The sequence below is a fragment of the Panulirus ornatus genome, chromosome 2 (assembly GCF_036320965.1).
Source record: "Panulirus ornatus isolate Po-2019 chromosome 2, ASM3632096v1, whole genome shotgun sequence".
Lineage (NCBI taxonomy): Eukaryota > Metazoa > Arthropoda > Malacostraca > Decapoda > Palinuridae > Panulirus > Panulirus ornatus.
The window spans coordinates 69,640,108-69,655,107 of record NC_092225.1 but is presented as its reverse complement, the minus strand read 5'-3'; the positions used below and the strand labels follow the sequence as shown (position 1 = coordinate 69,655,107).

The 15,000-nt window shown below is 40.2% G+C and overlaps 1 protein-coding gene across 1 annotated transcript; it reads left to right on the top strand.

The window, feature by feature from the left end:
* Positions 1–4,471: 4,471 nt before the first annotated feature.
* Positions 4,472–12,227, top strand: LOC139752241 (protein piccolo-like). Its single transcript, XM_071668278.1, has 9 exons — positions 4,472–4,550; positions 5,321–5,781; positions 5,958–6,030; positions 7,276–7,516; positions 7,972–8,429; positions 8,910–9,055; positions 9,475–9,668; positions 9,823–10,007; positions 11,545–12,227. The coding sequence occupies exons 1-9, from the start codon at positions 4,472–4,474 to the stop codon at positions 11,685–11,687; spliced, it is 1,980 nt and encodes a 659-aa protein (XP_071524379.1). The 3' UTR covers positions 11,688–12,227.
* Positions 12,228–15,000: the final 2,773 nt, after the last annotated feature.

Here is a 15,000-nt window from a genome sequence, read left to right as displayed (position 1 = left end):
TTGGTGGTTGAGTATGGAAAAATGTGAAACGAGGAAACAGAGTAAATCAGAATTAAAGTGAATAGGTTTAGCAGGGTTGAGGGACTTTGGTTGGGGGTGTGAGTTTGAATAAAGAAAACTTGGAGGAAGTGAAGTGTTTTACATAACTAGGAGTGGACATGGCAGCGAATGGAGCCTTAGAAGCAGAAGCGAGTCATATATATATATATATATATATATATATATATATATATATATATATATATATATATATATATGTATATGTATATATATAAAGATTTGTAGAAGTTTTCAGAAGAGTGAATTTTGGGGTGAAGAGAGTGGTGAGCGTAAGTGAGCTTGGAAAGGAGACTTGTGCGAGGAAGTACCAGGAGAGGTTGAGTGCAGAATGACATCTGGAGATCCAGTAAAGCTGGACTTGTTTGATCCCACAAAAAAATAAAAAAATCCAGATACGGGGGCAAATGAGCCTTCTTCCCCCCTTTCCTCCACCCCCCTTCCCCGGTACATATGGATTTTCCCTTAGATTTTGTAACTTTCATTACCTGGGGTTCCCATGATACAGCGAAGGATACGATTATACCTACAATATCTGTTACTCCAGGGTTAAATTGTGGTGGCTTTCAAATCTGACAAGAGGAGGCAAGCGAGATCTTTTCCATAAGAGATTTTGGAAGATATTGCACTTTTCGCACTTTTCAACTTAACCAGCTTTCTGTTTACCCATTCAGTGATGGTGCAGAAGTTTGAAATAAAAGAGGAAACACGTTCATTGCGAAGGCAAAAAATAAGTGAATGAGGAGAGATGGTGAAGGGAGATAAACTGATAAATGGGATATCGTAGGCATAGGAACGGACAGTAACAAAATAGGAGAAAGAAGGCCATTTAACGGAAGACGAATAAACGTAAGGGGTAGGAAAGTGCCCTGTGGAACACCAATGGACGAGAAGAACGAGGATCTCCTTCTATGACGAATCACGACATAGCGACTGGAGAGTAAAGTAGGCATAAGAGAACAAACAGAAACAGAGGAATGGATGAAAAATAAGCTAGCAACTATATGACACATAGGCAACTCCTTGTCAAAAATGTGTTACAGAGATGTTGGGGCCATCACCAAAAGCTAAAAGAATACTTTTGAGACACTGGGGACCAGAGTTGGGTCACATGAAAGGGATCGCCGGTAGCTTTTCAACCATTATACCCATACTGATGACTTGATAGAAAAAAAAATTCTATTGAAGAATATGAGAGTCGAGGACCCTATAGATATAAGCAGAAGTACAAGCGATGGAGACAACTGTCTGCCTATTGAATATGAATACAATAGACCGTAATATAGAGTGGACCATAGCTTACGACTCGCATATAAACGTGAGGTTGGAATACAAGACAGTTTGAGATGCTATAAACATGACACAAAGTCGCTGCCAATCATTTCCTGCGAGATCTATCGATCAAAATATAGAAATCGTCCTTCGACGAAATAGATAGTAACGAGGGTGATAAGGAGGAAGAAGTAGGAAACAAAGATGGAAATAATTATAAGGATACAAAAAAAAAAATACAATATTGTTGGTCCTTCATGATGAAACTTAAGCGAGAAAAAACGTCACAAAAGAAAAATTTATGAAAGGAAATGGGAAGTGAAGATATGATACGAGAAACGAACGGGTAAGATGAAAATGAAATGCTTAGAAAGAAAAACCAGCTCATGACGTGGTTGTGACACATGCAGGTAAAAATCTCAGGGGAAAATGTGAATTCAACAACAAATGTGGAAATCAGCATCCAATACCTGAGCACTAACGCGTTCTGTTGTCGTGGCTACAACACAGAAGGATTGTAGACGTAGTTGTAAAGTTTTACAATCCATACATACAGTGGAGCTGGGTAAGAATTTCAAAAGTGACAATCTTTAGTAAAAAGAAAAAAAGGATAAGGGTATAAAATGATAAAGGAAAAATGTGAATGAATGTGAATGATACAGTGAACAAGGAGGGTGGACAGAGAAGGACGAAAAGAGAGAGAGAGTTGAGGACGGTAATGGATCATGGAGAGCAGAGGAGAATGAAAATAGTCAGAACTGGAATCAGAAACAAGATAAGAACAATTGAAATAGAATGATGAGAACTGCAGAGATTAAGCCAACCGAATGAATATGTCAGGAGCAATGATGGAAATAATGATAACAAATCCAGACCATTTCATGACATAGATGCTGATGGAAATGGCAAAACAGCTAACACAGTTTTAGATGTAAAACTATACAGCAAAAACAGCAGTGTGAATAAAGGTTAAACAGGAACAGACATTAAAAGATAAAGGTCAGAAAGAGAAAAAAAATTATTCGTGTAAAATATCATACGTGAATACACAAAGCTTGCTAAAGAAGAACTCTTAATGAGCATAAAAGAGAGAATGAAATACTTTTCAATGTGACTGACTGACGACTTATAAATAGTTGAAATGACGGAGACTTAGAAAGCTATTAGACTTGTCAGAGCAAACAGGGTACAACTACCCTAAGATGGTGGAGTAGTTTAAGTGAGCAGTAATAAGTTTAAGGGAAATCAGCTCCAGTAAAAAAGCCACGAAAGTTGAAAATCAATCGCAATACGCATACCAGCCTTCAATACGGTTTCTCAAGCACTCATACGAGTCCCATATCCTTATTTCTGATGACAAATATGAGCATAACCAGTTTCCCCATCCTATCCTGGACATTCCATGTAATCATCACAAAATATTCCTCCCAAACCCTGGGGTTGTTGTGTAGGTGTTGTGATTATTACTACTTGTGGACTGCTATTCCAGCTCATCAGGGTTGTTTGCGCCCTAGTATGAAGTGCTACTCACATATCTGCGGTGGCTATTCGTCCTCCTCTCTAATAGCAAGAGTGGAATCAAAACGTCTTTCGTCTCATTCATTTTCCAGCCATCATCGCACTGCAACCATCCCTTTCTGTCCGCTGTGTGGTTGCTACCCCGCCCTTGTTCTATGGGTATCATTTTGGCCGCTGCTATCGTGAGCCGTCTTGCGCTACCACTCACAGGATGAGCGTGGGTGCACAATAGATGTGCGGGCGACACCGACACATATCATATCAATCATTGGTGTCCGTGCCACCAAGGCTTAAGGGACCCGAGGCGCGCGTCTGGCCGTTGCTTCCCATAGATTCTGTGAAGAGAGAGGCCACACGAAGATTGACCGATATATATATATATATATATATATATATATATATATATATATATATATATATATATATATATACGTATATCACTATCGAACACATGTAATTTATAACGGTATAGTAAATTACACTCGGCTCCATTTTCTTCCTTCCTGTAACACAGTTATCGGCTCTGTTTACCTACTCATCTCGAACATCTACCTAATTGTTGTAAAACATGGCTTCACTACCTCTTGTGATCTACAGTAAACCAAAGGAAAAAAATGATCCTCCTCCGTTAGTCCTTCTTAATCTTCTCTAAACCTTTGTTGCTCCTCTCTTTCCTATTGAGAAACTCACCCGTGTCCTTTCCGATTCTGTATCCAATGTCTTATTCACCCCAATCGATAGAGACTTTGTCCTGTAATTCCACTCCCTTGTCACTTAATCCTCTTCGAGCAATTTTTTGAACGACTTTTTAAGTAACCCGCGAAGTGTGTCAGCACACTTCGTGAGTACATATGGAAGGTTTTCATCAAGATCATGCACGCCTATTGGATCAAGACTCCTCCATGATTCATATATTTTTTTAAGGATTCCAATACTTTCCAAGTCGTCCTCCTCCTTATACCACCTCATTAGTGTTGGGATTACAGTAACCTCCACTGTGATTACATTTTTGAACTTATTCAGTTCCTCTCAACTTCTATTTAGCTTCAGCAACCCTTCCCTCAGTCTAAGATCTCCTTAATCAACACTATGCTTCTACATCAGTGGGAACTATGGATTCTCACTTACCTTCCCACAACATCGTTAAATTTCAACTTGTTTTTGTTCTTCTCTTCGTATCCGGCATCACGAAGTTCTTGTTCTCTTAAACCTTTCAAACGCTTGATTTGTTGCTGTACTGCATCTACCTCTTCCATTGCACATACTTGTATCTTTCTCTCACACTTTTCGAACTATATTCATCTCTCTTCTAAGCGCCTCTCTCTCTCTCTACAGAATACCAAAGGTACTCATGTAGCAACTACTTCATTCCAGTCGAGACAAAACCTTCCATTACAAAGTCATATTATATGACTACTCATCTTCACTAACCAGTTGGTGTTCCTAAAGAAAACGCTTAGTTCTATGTCGTTTCTACGATCACATTTCTCTCTTTTGAGCTGAGTCTGGTTTTCTCTCTGACCCTTTAAGCGACCTCGGTTACCACAGAGTCAGCTTTAGGTAGTGTATGGCCACTTCTGTCAAGTGGTATATCATACTTGATACTTTCTACTTCCATGTCATTATGCGTAAAGATAACATATTGTTCCTGTATCAGCCAACTCTCGCGCGAAGACATTTACACAAAGGCAGCAAAAAGCAAGGTCAGTAATAATCGATATATATATATATATATATATATATATATATATATATATATATATATATATATATATATATATATATATATATATAAAAGAGTATGTTGGCTCCACTCTTCAACAGCTCTCGCCACGATTCCTTCAATTTCTGTCCTTGTTCTCGCCCTAACTTCATATCTCCAGCCTTGTTATGACTTTTCTCACCTGGATCACATTTTTCAAGGTCATACAAGTACGATAAAGATAAGACAAGACTTTCTTCCATTACATTCTTAATATCTGTCTCTCTTGCCTTCGACTGAATCTATAATTTGTACTAAACTACAAAACTCCCATCTCTACAGCTTCCATTTCTCTCCTATCCATACACAGAGGCAGTGATTTCCCACACACTCGTCAAAGCTAGAGCAACTATCACATTCTGGCTCCTCACACACTGTCCACTTAATTCCTTCCCCTTCAAAGTCCTCTGTATTTGATTGGTGGTCGTGCACAGCGGAGGTGTTGTGCATGACAGGACGAGGAGTGAGCATGATTAGTCTGAACTGACAATTCAGTTCAGCGTGGCGAGTGCAGAACTGGCGAGCGCTGGGAGCGAGTTTGGAGGACGTGTTCACACTCTGGACGAGTAACGTCTAAGATATGAAGTAGGATCGCATTTCCTGCACGTGTCATCTTCAGGAAGTATGTGAATAAATGCATAAATGAAATATATCTCTATGAATGTAAATAGTCAATATGCTTATCTGTGACGTATCCTCTAACTTCAACAGGTTCCAATAGGGACCATTTCAACGAGGGGTTTGCATCTCCCTTGGAGCCTGAGCCGACAGACCCTTATCGCAGCTCCTACGGCAGTGACTACCCTGCTCACCCAGCACTAGGGCACTCACCCAGGGGCAGCGTGTCCCCTCCATGCAACCAGTACAACACGCCTGTGATCGAGGGCCGCCCATCTAGGACCGCCTCGCCTCCTACCCACCAGTACAACTCCCCAGCGCATCTCACAGAGGATCGGACCCCTAACCAGGATTACAACTCGACAGAACACCCACAGGAGGGACTGAATCCCATGTACCCTTCGTCCTCTCCTCCTCCTCACCATTACAACACCTCGCCAGCCCATCATCATACGGGGGGAGGCTCTCCCAGGCGCTGCCCATCTACTCCCACCGGCCAGGACAACACCTCTCCCAACCACTACCACGACGCTAGGCCGCCCAGGAGAACACGAGTAAGCTATTTCATCACTTGTCTGTAATGTGGTGGGGGTTAGGTACCTTCCTTCGCCACACTGCTATAGACTGAAAGGGATATTATATACGGCACTTGGCATTTGATGCGTCGTCAGATGTTTTCTTCGTCTTACTTTTCTTATTGTTATCTTCTAAGACCTGATCTCTTTCGCAGGCGAGTGGGCCCAGACATTCCAAGGTGAAGCGCTTTCTCCTCACAAGAGACCCAAAGGATAGACGTATTTCAGGTGAGGTTATTTTGGATCTGCTGAGAAGACGAAACTTCTGATTCACATTTACTGAATGATGCGTAGAAATATAAATCCTCCAAAACTATTATCGTATCTGAGTTAGCAGAACCTTCACGGCCAAAATCTATATTCAAATGTTTTTGTTTGTTTCTGCATGCGGGTGGCTGGAAATCCTCCCCTCTCGTTTTTTTTGATTGTCCAGAAGAAGGAACAGAGAAGGGGGCCAGGTGAGGATATTCCCTCAAAGACCCAGTCCTCTATTCTTAACGCTACCTCGCTAACGCGGGAAATGGCGAATAGTATGAAAGAAAAAAAATATATATCACACCTCAGCTAACGCTAAATACAAATCTATCGACCAACAACCGAGAGAATGATGAACAGCTAGGTTGGCTGTGGGTTGACTTTCCTGTCCGGGCTTCGAACCCAGGACTGTGGAATTTGATGCAACTTTGACTCCATCCCTCTCTATTTCCTCCGTGTGTGCTGCAGCGCATCAAACCCACTGTTCTTTGCAGAGCATGAGACTGACAAGGTGACAATTGGGCTCCTTTCATTTCCTGTTCAGCCTCCGCGTTAAACACCTTACTGTGAGAGCAACAATGGTTCTCATATGAAAGTACCTAAGTAGACAACAGTATATGAACGGCCAATGTCGTGTCTCAATGTTCTAAGTATAAGATATATTAACAAAACCTTGGCGAACGTTTAGATGACAACGCTCGAAAAAAATTCCAATGCAGATTCCTTTGTAGTGATGTTGCATGTGTGAGAGAAGCTTGTGGGGTGTTCATGTCATCTCTCCTTCACTTCCATCCAAATGTGAGATCAACATCTTCATCCAATAGATTTCCGATTGCTTATGAATACTACTTCATCTGCGGGAGAGAAACGAGGGTCAAGACAGACCATCATACTCTTTGAGCTGTTAAGAGTCGTTGGATGGTAAGCCAAGCACAAGAATTCTCGTTTCCAGCAGAAAGAGATCTTCGTTTTCTTCAAGTCCGCTCGTAGAAGGGCCAACTAAAATAGAATTCTTCTTCACGATAGTTCACAGAGGTCTCAATAAATTTGGTGTTATCATTACGAGCAGCGAGAAGTTAAAATTATTATACATAATTTCATCTGTTTACGCTTTTTTTTCCCCCCAAATGCATCATTTCCAGGAAGTTTGAGACGAATAGGCAAAATGACTATATGGAAAAACACGTTCCTCGTCTGCATCTTGTGGCTTCGTTGCAGGTAACGGCTTGGGCATGAAGGTAGTGGGCGGGAAGGACATCCCAGGCACCAGGGGCCGCCTCGGCGCATACATCGCTCGCTTGCATCCCGGCGGAGTGGCTGCTGCTCTCGGCCAGCTGAAGGAAGGCGACCTCCTGCTGGAATGGAATGGCATATCCCTGGTCGACCGAACGTATGAGGAAGTACAAGCCGTAGTGGCTCAATCCGTCGATGACCTCGAAGTGGAAATCGTCGTTCGCAGGTGTGGCTACTTGTGGTATTCTTCACACATCTATCACGTATTCAGATGCATGTGTACGTGTGTGTGTGTGTGTGTACACGTGAAAGAGTTTCTTTTAATGATAACTTGTTGAACTCGGGTATGGAGTGTCATAAGCGTGGAGAGAGAATTAGGGGCTGCGGGAATATATGAATGCGTGAGTTAACGTGTGTTCGTGTACGTGCGTCTGTGTGTGTGTGTGTGTGTATCCGGGGAGACCACACGTGATGGATATCCTTGTTTATCAAACGTCAGTTTCAACAACGTCATATTATCTGGCTGACGCTCGTCTCCACTCGTCTTAAATTTCCCTCAAAATCCTGCTTAACGGATGGCCCTCACTACTGGTATAAACACAATAACAAACTAAAATAACGGGAAATAATGAATCCACTTTATACACTCAAGAAAGTGTTTCGTATCTATTTTTTTTCCAGTGACATCAACATGATCACCGGCGAGCACATGACATCAGGGAGCAGTAGGGACCGTGGAGGAGGCCAGAGGGGCACGACTCCACCAGACACGAACCATTCCTACCAGTTTTCTCGGAGAAGATCCGACCCTTCGAAAGACAACCCCCTCGACATCAACGGGAACCGATCCAACTCGGACGCTCCCGTGGTCTACATGACATACAGCAGTTCACAGGAAGACATGTACATAAACGAAGATCAGTACGGTGAAGGGCAGGAGGAGAGCGCCCCAGTGCGAGGCACGCAACAGACGGAGAGTCCCCGCGCTCGATCCGTCTCGAAACCCAGGCTTCACAACAGCCCCGTTCGGGAAAGGTCGTCCAACCGTGACCTCCAGCGACTAAGCGAGGAAGATCTGGCGGGAGAAACATCTACCTCACGCAGACGATCAAGTTCCCCAGGACGTCGAAGCCCCAATGGTGAGGTAGCTCCTTCACATATCCTCGTATTTCTCTAATAATCGGAATATCGATATCATTAAAAGATCCCATGAATTTCAGCACTGCTGATGATTGTACACTTCTAATATGGTTTCGAAGTAATCATCTTGATAAATTTTTCAAAATACTTAATGCCTGATGCATGAAAATTAGTCCTACCTGACGAGTCTTACGCTATGTAACAACGTAGGTGTAGTTTCCAATTCATACTATTCCGTGCACGCCCTTAACCCTCTTGCATGTTCATGCCCCGATCGCTCAAAATCTTTTAGCAATCTTAAACGTATACATGAAATTTACTGCAACTGTAAAATGTACTTCCATTACAGATACCCTTCTTAGAATAAATGGCGCCTTGGGGGAAAAATCGCTGTAGTAGGCGAAAGGGCAATCGCAAACCTAAACCTTCAATTGTTTGGTGTCCTCCACCCTCAGTCCTCAAGTATAATCTCCCAACAGATGCACCTGTGTCCACTGGTGGTGGCTCCCACACGGTGACCGAGGAAAGCAAAGCCAACACTGGGACAGCGGACGCTGGAACCCGCACACCACACCATAACACGAGGGGACATCGCAGACGCCATCACCAGAAGAACAACGCTAAGGTAGGTCTAGTCTAAAGGGGAGGAGGGGGTGCCTAATGCATGCCTTTTGTTACAAACCTTTTACGAAAACTTCAAATAAAACTTTGATGAAGTACTTCAAACGCCCAGTAAAACATGACGTAATAAAAATCCCAAAAGATACTGGTATACCAGATTCAACATCAAAATAAAACCTGACGCCTAGTTATGTTTAGAATTTGATCTCCTTATCAAATAACTTGTTAATATTTATCTTTTCTATTTCTTCTCCAACCACTTACTATCTACTGCCTATCTCGAACCCAATCCTGTCGAGTGTCAGTTGAACTTCGACCATCGTGTTTTGTTTTGATGTGAATCCACCACCAACATACAATTTAGATATAACGATTCTCACTTATCGTATCAAGACTTACCCTGGTGATGTTGGTGGGTGACAGGGCTCGGGTGGGGGAACGTCAAGGCGTAGCAGTGACCAGCAGATGGGCGAGGTGCAGCTCCAGGTGTGTTACGACTCCCGGGCGTGTATACTTTACGTGACGGTGTTGCGAGCTCGCTCACTCTACACCGTCAGGGACGATGGTGACTCCAGGCCTGATCCTTTCATCAAAGTTTACCTCCTGCCGGGACGCAGGTTCGTACACTCGTATCCTAAAAGTACATTTATTTACCTCTTAGCCTCTCATGCCTTCCAAATGAAATAAATAATTTTAGTAATATAGTTTTCATAGTAACTCAATAGGTAATATAATTTGTCTTGATACTTACTTCTTTTATGTTATCGTCAGTGTGGAGAACCAGCGACGAACGCGCTACTTCAGCCGCACCAGTTGCCCCGACTGGAACCAGACTATGGTCTACCCTAACCTCCAACCCACCGACCTGGCCAAGCGGCACCTCGAAGTCACCGCCTGGAACTACCAGGCAGACAAACCGAACGAGTTTCTTGGCGAAGTCGTGTTGGATCTGTCGGGTAGGTTTGTGTCATGAACGTATTTGCATCATACGTCTAAATAGGACTTAAACTGGACCATGGCCAGAATACTAAAGATATATGAATCATTCATATATTTTAACGACCAATTTATCTAACTACACGTCTAAATATGACTTAGCTGGACCATGGCCACAATACTAGAGATATGTGAATCATTCATATCATTCAACGACCAATTTAACTAACTACACGTCTAAATATGACTAAGCTGGACCATGACCACAACACTAGAGACATATGAATCATTCGTATCATTTAACGACCAATTTATCTAACTACCAATTCCGGACATCTCTTTCCCCATATTCAGTAGTCTGTTAAAAAGATCTCTTGATAATGAAACTAAAGAATCATACCTACTGTTAGATTAAAAGTTATTTAAACTAAATTTATGAACTAAGTGATTTTACACAATCATAAAATATTCATATACCACTAAACAACCAGGTTGAGGATTAACAGGGTAGTTTCTCCCAACGTAAATATGAAATCATACATAAATATGAAATCATACATAAATATGAAATCATACATAAAAAGTGGCAAAAGCTCTCCTAAAACGTATTCAAATTATCTAAGATGATAAAATAACGAATAATATATACTTACTAAACTTGTAGGAGTATCCACACAGTTCCCTGCTGCAAGTTCCCTCGACACTGAAGAACAACACACACACAAAGGCGTCTCTTCTTCAATACTGACTCGTTCGAACCATTTACATGCTTTTTATATCTGAGATTCGTTAACAATTTCCCACAAAACTTTCTAAATTGGTAAAAAGTCACAAAAATACTTTATATTTCGCACAAATAATTTATAAAAGTAACAAGTTAGTATTTAGTTGTAGAGAATAAATGTTGGTGGAGGAGGAGTTATGTGATCTCTTAATAACAGAAAACGACATGTTTTATGGGGAGGCCTAATGTAACTTTGGTTTATACTGTTGTTTACATTGGTACGGCTGTTATATTGCTATCTATCGCAGGTTTAGATTGTTTGATACGTAATGATCCAAATATTCTGATATCTAATTCATTATTACCATGATCAATTATGGAAAAATTACAACTACGAGCCACGTATTGTACGTTTTAGTGTAAGAACTGGTGAAAAAAATCAAAATTAGTAATCTATGGGTTGATGGTAATGTTCCTTAACTAAATAGTGAGGCGAGTTTGTCACAAACTGGTCAGTCTGTGAGATCGACGGAGGTGCTCATTAGCTTTAAAGCTTCTGGTACTACTACTAATATACCTGACGTTTTACTGGTAGTCCTACCAGACACTTACCCTGCTTCTGTTTGTAACGCAGTCTTGAAACCTCAGGAATCCATTAAAGGAGCACTGGGGTTATTTTGATACTAATGATAATGATAATCTGCTCACTAATTGCAACAACCTATTTTCTTTTTTTTGTTAAACTCAAATGTCTCACTAGTCACAACACATGTATAAGTAAACACAGGTATATATGTTTATCTTTATTCCTCATTATTTTTTTTTTATTTCAGATTCATCTGTTATGGATGAAGAGCCACGGTGGTACAAACTACAGGAGCTGGATCGTGAGGACTTAGCCGAGCAGCAGCCAGGTACAGCTGAGTGTGTCACACAGGAGCCTACACCATTCTACACCAAATCACAATACATATAGCGATCAGGGACGGACGAAACACACGCGATTCGAAATGCTTCATAAGTGGTTCGAAGTCATATATGTGAAGCCTCATGACCAAACCTGTTCTCATACGGGTTACTACACGAAACTGGCTGACATATGCCTGCATACATGTATATATTCATACATATTTTGGTACATATGAATTTACTATTGGAACGATTATACCAAACGTAAAAAAAGAAAATAATGAGATGAAGAGATATACAGTGGGGGTTTCCAAATACCAGTGCGATTCAAAAAATTAAAAAAAGTATCTTAAATAAGGTCTATAGGTTCATTCTCAGCACATGCTAATTTCTTACATAATTTATTATTCTTTCTACCATGCAACAACGCCACTGTCAGAAAGAGCCATCACCCTTATTACGCCCGTCTCTTTGAGAACCCAAGGGACACTGGATGTGGCACCACTGTAATTCGATAATGGATAACACTGCAAAAGATTTTGAAACGAATTGAATTTAACTATTGTAAAACTTCATGATACATAGAGATGCAATGACCAGTGATAACTCTGCCAAGTTTAATGGAAGAATTTTATAAAAAAAAACAGTAAAAAAATTCCATATATATATATATATATATATATATATATATATATATATATATATATATATATATATATATATATAATTCTTTTGAGTCCATTCGAAGCTTATAACAGCAATATCTTCAGTATAACAAACCTAGTATCATGATAATTGGCGTTGGGTCTGTAATACTGACGCGTTTAGAATGATTTTTCTCTTCTCTGCTCACGGTTTCCAAGTCTGTCATTTTGATCTACTTTAATCATCCTCAGGTTAAAAAAAGAAAATCCTTGATTGCGATTCATATCTTGTTTTGATACATACTGGAGAGAGAGAGAGAGAGAGAGAGAGAGAGAGAGAGAGAGAGAGAGAGAGAGAGAGAGAGAGAGAGAGAGAGAGAGAGAGAGAGACCCCAGCTAGACACAGTCACATCCAGTACAGATATTGTTCATTAGTTCCCACGAAGAGATTAAGCTGGACATTCGGAGACAGACGGACAGACAGACAGACACCCGGTCGGCTAACTCGAATAATTTTAAAGCTGTGTCATGGGATTAATTATAATGACGCTCAGTGGTCGTTTATACTGTAATTTAAATGGAGAGCATAGGGGAATGCAAATATAATTTGAAGTGTTATATGTAATGATATTTTGTGAATCTTGTTATTGTACACACTCATGTATATATATATATATATATATATATATATATATATATATATATATATATATATATATATATATATATCCTACGACGCTTCTGTACCATACAGCTTTAAGTGTAAAGTTCTTCAACCTCGGAAAGTTATGAATTACCTCGTAAGTGCCCACGTCATGATGACGCTGCTGGGCGAATTGTTACTGTAATGTGGTGTGTGTGTGTGTGTGTGTGTGTGTGTGTGTGTGTGTGTGTAAAGCTTGGAGGCTCAGCCTAATTACATTGATGGTATATATCATTTATAATAGACACCCCAGAATAAACTTTAGGATATACTATCATATACCAATGTAGCTTTAGAACCTATAGAGAAACCCCCTTCAAGTTTCTAGCTATCATATATAGACATTCTATAAACTACAAACTATGTATTGTACGTTTTAGGTGTAAGAACTGGTGAAAGAAATCAAAATTAGTGATGTGAATGGTGTGGCTGCATTACGACTCTGTACATACGTAAGCAAATAGTCTATACCACTTGTTGCCTCGTGTCATTAAACAAGCCAAAGAAGAAGATTGGTTGGTAAGGATTGCAATTAGATTCTATTCGAGGGATGGTAGAGGTGAAGTGACCTCAAATGCCGGGCAAAGTGTTGAGATAGTGTCGTTGTTAAGACAATGTTATCACACCCATACAGTGAAATGGATGGACCCGTTCTCTCTCTCTCTCTCTCTCTCTCTCTCTCTCTCTCTCTCTCTCTCTCTCTCTCTCTCTCTCTCTCTCTCTCTCATACACATACATAAATACTTACATATAGAAACCTATACATAAAAGCACACACGGATATATATATATATATATATATATATATATATATATATATATATATATATATATATATATATATATATATATATATATATATATATATATATATATATATATATATATATCTTTCATACTATTCGCCATTTCCCGCGTTAGCGAGGTATATATATATATATATATATATATATATATATATATATATATATATATATATATATATATATATATATATATATATTCTTTGCGTAAGTAAGAACATTTATAGTCATATAACAGGTACTCCATGTATATGCGCATATTCTTTATACCAGTAGATCTCAGGTATACAACAGTTCATTCATACCCATGTATAGTGTTATACATTCACAAAACCACAGTTATAACTTCCTGGCTGCATAGGTCGCTCTCCCAGACGGTCAGCTTTGCCTAGGTACTCTAAATTATTTCATTCGTTACCATTCCTTGATCATTCATTCATGCATTCGTCTCGAAGTTATTTCAAAGATCGCGGGTGATTGGGAACATGACAAGAGCAAAAAAAAAAGAAAACGAAAAACCGTATGTTATTCGGGTTGTTGGATGTATCTATCGCTATCTTTTTTTTTTTTTTATGTGCTTTGTGAAACACTCGTCAGCCTCTGTTATCCGATTTGTCTAATCTTGCTGAAAACTCCCTGTATGCATGTACACACATCTAAGGTAGCCTTCACGTGTATGTACATCATGTATAACCATATCTGGTCGCCTTCACGTGCATGTGTACTATGTACACACATCCTTGGTAGCTTTCACGTGCATGTACATCGTGTTTAACCATATCTGGTAGCCATCAGGTGCATGTGCACTATGTACACACATCCTTGGTAGCCTTCACGCGCCTGTAAAATATGTACATATGACTCTGGTAGCCTTCAGGTGTATGTACATCATGTAGAACATCCCTGGTAGCCTTCAAGTGAACGTACATCATGCACAAACATCTCTGGTAGCCTTCAGGTGCATGTACACCATGTATGCACAACTCTGGTAGCCTTCATATCGATTTGCACCATGTACACATATCTCTGGTAGCCTTCAGTTGTTTGTACACCATGTACATACATCTCAAGCAGCCTTTAGGTGCATGTACATCATGTATACGCATCTTCTCTGGTAGCCTTCAAGTGCATGTACAATATATACACACGTCTCCTGTAGCCTTCAGGTGCACGTACATCATGTACATGCATCTCTGGTAGCCTTCAAGTGGATGCATAACATTCACACGC

Excerpts from the sequence above, each read along its gene's own strand:
- LOC139752241 (XM_071668278.1), top strand. The coding sequence starts at position 4,472 with ATGCGTAAAGATAACATATTGTTCCTGTATCAGCCAACTCTCGCGCGA. Across the intron at positions 8,430-8,909 it reads AGGACGTCGAAGCCCCAATG|ATGCACCTGTGTCCACTGGT; the intron begins GTGAGGTAGCTC and ends ATCTCCCAACAG. Across the intron at positions 9,669-9,822 it reads TACCTCCTGCCGGGACGCAG|TGTGGAGAACCAGCGACGAA; the intron begins GTTCGTACACTC and ends TGTTATCGTCAG.